The sequence below is a fragment of the Squalius cephalus genome, assembly GCF_949319135.1.
Source record: "Squalius cephalus genome assembly, chromosome: 17".
Classification (NCBI taxonomy): Eukaryota; Metazoa; Chordata; class Actinopteri; order Cypriniformes; family Leuciscidae; genus Squalius; species Squalius cephalus.
The window spans coordinates 28,502,617-28,509,294 of NC_137138.1; the positions used below are offsets into that span (position 1 = coordinate 28,502,617).

General features: G+C 34.2%; 2 protein-coding genes across 2 annotated transcripts in view; one reads left to right on the forward strand and one right to left on the reverse strand.

The window, feature by feature from the left end:
* Positions 1 to 1,078, forward strand: part of fundc2 (fun14 domain containing 2) — a 32,766-nt gene extending 31,688 nt beyond the window's left edge. The window contains exon 6 of the mRNA XM_079847059.1: positions 395 to 1,078. Within this exon, the coding sequence (XP_079703185.1) occupies positions 395 to 472 (78 nt within the window). The 3' untranslated portion in view covers positions 473 to 1,078. The remainder of the gene's footprint in view (positions 1 to 394) is intronic.
* Positions 990 to 1,934, reverse strand: cmc4 (C-x(9)-C motif containing 4 homolog). Its single transcript, XM_079847063.1, has 2 exons — positions 1,701 to 1,934; positions 990 to 1,609 (listed from the first exon to the last, which is right to left on the reverse strand). The coding sequence occupies exons 1-2, from the start codon at positions 1,756 to 1,758 to the stop codon at positions 1,464 to 1,466; spliced, it is 204 nt and encodes a 67-aa protein (XP_079703189.1). The 5' UTR covers positions 1,759 to 1,934; the 3' UTR covers positions 990 to 1,463.
* Between the last annotated feature and the right edge of the window lie 4,744 nt (positions 1,935 to 6,678).

The following is a 6,678-nucleotide window of genomic DNA, read 5'->3' on the forward strand; positions in this document are numbered from 1 at the left end:
AAGACTAAGAGGAGAAATAGCAAAACCAAATTTTCAGTAAGTTTTGCTCATTTTATTTGTGTAGCCCTCTGTATTAAATTTTACTGGAAAATTACAAACCGGCAGCTTTAAGGTTTGCTGGGTTTTTTTTATATTTTTTTTTTTATTATTCAGCTAAGAAGTCACGCCATGACGTATCGATCTCCTTTTAGTCACACGTCTTCATGTGATACGAATTCGCAGGTCAGAGTTTACCAAACTTGAGCTTGTGTTTTCTGTGTCCCATGTTCACATGCATAAAAAGAATGGAAGTCAATGGAACAAAAAGTGTAATGTGCGACCATCCCATAATGCTTTTTGTCATTGATCTACAGCCCTTGAGTTGAATTACATCCAATTTTCTCTTTCCATATAGGTGCAGGTATTTGTCAAGAAGAACATTGTTCTCACAGGGGGCTTTGCTGGAGGATTTCTGCTTGGCCTGGCTTCATAGGAGCTCTCTCATTGATATCTTATACTCTGAGGATGTCTTCTAACTATGTATACAGCAAATTACAGCTTCTGTCTGATATTGCAGCTTGTATTTAACTCAGCACTTATTAGTTCTCTATTTAATAGGTTATGTGTTCATAAGAAAACATTTAAGCTGGCTAGAATGTATGGTTTCAGTTTTTCAATGTACACTGTTTTTTTTAGTTTGTACTTAACACCTGTTAAATTTATTTATTTGAACATTTTGCTGTATTAGTTTGGAACAATCAATTTCTGAAAAATGACTTAAAAGTCAGTTTATGCAAATAGTTGCAACATTTGAAATTGCCCCAGTTAAAAATCCATATCTAAACTTGCAGAAATATGGTTACTGAGCTAAGTGCATTTAACTGTACAAACTTGAGCTATTTTTGTAATAAATCGGGACATTACCAAGGGTCAATAAAAGTTGCAATTTTAACTGATAATGGCAGAAATGTTAAAATGTAAATTGACAATCAGGTTTTAAACAATGCTGGTTTGCCTTTTTTCTCTTCTTTGTATTGCTGTTATTTATAAAATCCATCTCTATTTTGCCAAATTACAGCTAATGCTTACCACATCGTGATATGATATTCCAGTTTCTTTTTTTCTGAGTTTCATGTGACTAATTATAGAAATCCCTGCTGTATTTTCAAACTTGAAGAAATCTTAACTTGACCAACTGGTGTTCAGTGTCACTTAAATAAAATATGAAATGAAATATAAATATGTATAAAAAAGAAATTTACTCTGATGGACTCTAGATGTTAAATTAATAAACAATATTCTCGCTAAACTGTACTACTAGGTTGAATAAATAGTGACAGCCAAATGAAAGTTTAAATTTGTAATATATTAGAGACAGGAGAAGAATGACTGTTAGATCCACAAAATTACATAGTCTGATAATTATGTATTTCACATGTCCTTGAAAGTCTACATTGATCTCTTGCAGTATACACACGTGCTTATTATGCTTCTATTGAATTAATGTCTGTGTCTTTTGATTTGTGTTCCTTGGCAAATCCAGAGCAGCAGACAGAGTTTTCATGGACTTCGCAACACTTCCTCATGTCTCGAATCACATCCTCACAACGCCTTTCAATGTATTTGTTGGCTGTTAAAAATACAAGTCACAAAATGGTTAAATGCTTCAAATCAACAGCATGCGATATTCATGCATAGCAAGGTTAACTTAACATTGCTACCTTGTAAACATTTCTGTATGGCACAAGCCTGTTTTTGACAAGGATCTTTCTGTGACATCTTACTTTAGGATATGAACAACCAAGCTCCAGTTTTGAGGAATTATTCCAGTTAAATCCGTCAAACACTAGTAAACACATGAACACATGAACAATGACGTCACCGACGTGCCGCTTACTTTGCAACTGTATTTCTTCCGGTTGGAAAACAAGAGCCTATCGAACTTTTTTCTAACGAGCCAACTGCGTTTTAGATTATGGGTGGCACTTCCGGTTTGGGGAAATACCACTCAAAAAGGCTCAAATTAATTTCAAATCATAAGGTTGCGCTACAAATAATCATCATCCGTCAGTTTGACTTAATGAGCTGTAAAATTTCCTTCACGTCCATGTTCTCATCTTCAGACGTCAGGAGAATAATGCATTTTTTTATTATTATTATTGCAGAGATCGGGAACATACAAAAGAATAAAGCATACATCCATAACAATAATAAAGGAGACAACAGCAAAAATAAAATAAATACAAAAGAGAGAGGGGGCCATTGGGCTACATCACATAAAAATGTTCACATGAAGAGATCAGAGGCAGAGTAAATCCTAACAGTCCTTATAGCTTTCTTATTAGTACTGAAATCACATTGAAATAATTTTCCATTTCTTTTAAGAAGACAGAGAAGACCGGTTTACAGTTTGAAAATTTGCATTTGTGAATGTAAAATTTGCTTAGGATTTTTTAAAAATTAATAACAAAACAGATATGTTCGTTTGTAGCGTCTGAATCAAAATATAATGTTTCTCATTTGTATTGAAAAGCCTGCCAAAATCTCAAACTTGACAAATACACCAATATCATTCCAAAGCTTCTGAGTGTATAGTGACATGACCAAAATAAGTGAACCACTGTTTCATCAGAATTTAAACAAAAAGAGCATGTCAGCTTTATCTTTGAATAGATTTCTTAAGAGGATAGTGAGCATAAAGGTAATTTCTTTCACTTTATTTGTGAGAAAGAATTTCTGCTGTGATTTTTTTCCAATTAAGGTTAACAAACAAATTATTCCAAAAGGAAATTACAGCTGGAACAGAAATCAAATTCTTAAGAAATAAAGATCTTATTTGATCGTTTTTAGCTTTCGACTCAGAAAAACAGATTTGACCAACAGGAGTAGGCCTATCACAAGGTTTAGGAAAGGATGCAGTACTGAGGAGTATTTACAGTTTTTAAAAAGCATACATAAACCAGAAGGAATAGTATTGTAGCAAATTATTTTGGGGTTTTTGGTATTTGGAAAGAAATTCTGAGTATCTAAACAAAAGACCTTGCTTCAACCTTGGCAACTGACCTTGACAACTGCTCCACCAAAAATTATCCATTACTGAACCAATTATCATAAAACAGATTTATTCTTGAATGAGATGTTCTTATTGTTCCAAATATCTCTGTGGTAAAAAGTTGATGTTTAAAATTCTCTTAGCCCATGCTAAGAGAAACTGATGATGAAAGTTGGAGAGGGAGCATGCCATGGATATATCATAATTACACATTAAGAGAAAATGAATGCCACCAAGTTGTGAAAAAACAAGTTGAGGAAAACATTCCAATTAGAGGATGGTTTGGCTAGGTATTGATTCAGCCAATTGATTTTAAATGTATTGCTGAGGGAATCAAAATCAATAAAATTCAGACCACCATTACTATAAAAGTTTAATATGACTGCTTTTCTCATATAATGAGACTTATTTTTCCATATTTTTATTTTATTTTATTAAAACCTCATTAATTCATTTAGAAGTGGGCTTATCCACACAAAGTGTGATACCCTTTAAAGGACTAATATTGATATGTGTGCTAAGGAACTGTGTTGCAATTAGGAATAGGTAAGGGGAAACTGGACATCCTTTTCTAACCAGAATAATGCTTGGTATATTAATGTGACGTGGAATGACAGTCTCTTTTCCGCACGAATGTTACAGAATGCACAGGGTTCAGAAAGATCAGTTTTATCACTAACTTCGTTGTTGTTGTTAACACAGTGTTTTTTTTATTATAAATTCAAATCAATTCCCAATTAATATTCTCAAAATGGTTATTTCAGTGGTGTTTATTATAAAAAGTTTAAGGACAATGAGTCAAACCTCTAAAAATATCTATTATTATTTGTTTATATTAAACACCATTTAACAAAACATACAAAACATGAATCTGTGATATGTTCATTCTCTTTAACCTTTATTTAACTGACACAAGGATTTTCAAAGTTTTCACTGACCATCTTAAATGTATTTTGTAAATATAAGCAAATTTAGATTTTAATGGCTGCAACACACTCCAAAAAAGTTGGAACAGAGGCAAAATAAAGGTGAAAAGATGATCTATCCAAGTTAAACTCTTTTGAAACAGTCCACAATAAGCAGGTGAATTGATTAATATAGGCGAGGGGATCGTGATCGAGTGTAAAAGCAAAGATGGGTCATGGCTCATCACATTGTGCCAAATGTCATGAGAGAATTGTCAAACAATTTAAAAATTAAATTTCGAAATGCAAGATTGCAAATAATTTGTGTCTTTCACCTTCTACCATTATATTGTCAAAACAATCCAGAGATTTCTCAGTCTGTGTAGGGCAAGGCAGGAGAACTCTGTTGAATATGCGTGACCTTTGAGCCCTGCATGATAAACCATCATGCTACTCTGTTAAGTGAGAATGGTTTTACTCCTGAGCACATGTGGCTGTATTTAACACAGTCTGACGCTGCATCAAGAAATGCCACTCGAATCTCTGTTAGGTAGGGAGAAAGCTACACATCAGTTCTATGGAGATGCGGCGAGTTCTCTGGCCTGAGCTCATCTCAGATGGTCTAAAAGACAGTGGAAATGTGTGCTGTGGTCAGATGAGTCCATGTTTCAGCTTGTTTTTTAAGAAAAAACTAAGTTCTCAGTGCCAAAGATGAAAAGGACCATCCAGACTTTCATCAGCGGCGACAGGTAACAATTAATATTTCCAATATAATTCCCAAACATTTAAAAAGTGTAATTAAAAGGAAAGGTGATGGGACACAGTGGTAAACATGCCTCCGTCCCACAACTTTTTTTGGAATGTGTTGCAGCCATCAAAAGCAAAATTTGTTTATATTTACAAATTACACTTAAGTTGGTCAGTGAAAACTTTGAAAATCTTTTCTTTTTCTTTTTGTCAGTTATTTTATTTATTCATTTATTTGACAGGGACATTGCACAACAAATGTGTTGCACAGACCAGAGATAGCTGCAAGCTAATTTTCATCCGTAGTCCCTGGGCAGAGGGTTAGAGTTTCAGAGTTAAAATATAAATATAGCTGCGAGCAGCGATTGCGGGCCCAAGCCGGTGGCACCGCCACCCTGGTGCCTTTAGTTACACTAAAGGCACCGAGGTGGCGGTGTCACCGGCTTGGGCCCTCCATCGCTGCTCGCAGCTATATTTATATGCATATATATATATGTATATATATATATGTATATATATATATATATATATATATATATATATATAGACACACACACACACACACACACACACACACACACACATATATATACATATATATCAGACAAGTAATATTCTTTGTCGTCACTTAAAAAAAAAAAAAAAAAAAAAAATATATTCTTTTTTTCCCCTATTTTTAATATATATATATATATATATATATATATATATATATATATATATATATATATATATATATATAATTACCTTTTTTTGGATGCTAAACTATTGTTTATTATATGCTTTGTACTTCACTCACGTTCCAATATCGAAGGGAAAAATTATCCTCTTCACATGCACAAAAATGTGCTTGGAAAATTCACAGTGGAGCGGTGCTTACTGTGAATGTACGAATTGTACTACTGACTATTTAGAGCAGTGTAATTTTTATATGTTAGGTTGACCATTTTATTATTATATTTTATTAAGGCTATAATGAACAGGCTGCAATGTCAAGATTGCAATGCTGGAATGTGTGTGTGTGTGTGTGTGTGTGTGTGTGTGTGTGTGTGTGTGTGTGTGTGTGTGTATGTGTTCATGTTTTTCTATACCGGTGGGGACTTTAACCTGAATGCACACAGACTCATGGGGACTCGTGTCACAGTGGGGACCTAAATAGAGGTCCCCATGGGTAAACAAGCTTATAAATCATACAGAATGAGTTTTTTTGGAAATGTAAAAATGCAGAAAGTTTTCTGTGATGGGTAGGTTTAGGGGTAGGGTTAGTGTAAGGAGATAAAATATACAGTTTGTACAGTATAAAAATCATTAAATCTATGGAGAGTCCCCACAAAGATAGTAAACCTTGTGTGTGTTTGTGTGTGGGTGTGTGTGTGTGGCGTGGGCGCGATTGAACAGTGGACACATAAAAACATACTCCGTCATTATACAGGACGACATTCAAACTGCAAAGTGTTAACTTTGTGTACAGTCGCAATAAAACACAACATTGTGCTTTTGTAAAATAATTTCAAGCAATCCACCCCCCGAAAGGCGCTAATTTTAAAATGAAACTAAAATGCTCATGGCTGCACGGGCATTCATAACGGTGCGCATCCACGGCGAGGAACGAGCAGAACAGAGTGAACGTTTTTCAGTTAATTCCTACTTCCATAGGAATTCATTTGAAACGCTCGCTCAACCACTATCAATGTCAGTGCGGACGAGCATATTTTACTTTCGTTTTTAAGTTGGCGATTCAATAGCCCCCAGCGGTGTCACACGTCGATTAACCGGTGGTAAAATATTCTCACCGTCACAAACCTAGTATATTTTTATGTAGATACAATAGGCCTACCTGATTTTGAACACAAGAAAGCAGTATAGCCCTATGTATGACTTGACTTTTATGGGACTAAATAGTACAATTACTATTTTTAAACTTATAAATAATTATTAAATTGAAAAAAAAAAGAATAAAATGGGTTTAGTTGTGATATTTGTATACTTTTATAT

Bases quoted from the DNA above. Each gene is read 5' to 3' on its own strand.
- cmc4 (XM_079847063.1), bottom strand. From the start codon at position 1,758: ATGTCACAGAAAGATCCTTGTCAAAAACAGGCTTGTGCCATACAGAAA. The intron at 1,610-1,700 runs GTAGCAATGTTA...TATTTTTAACAG, and splicing joins CATACAGAAATGTTTACAAG to CCAACAAATACATTGAAAGG.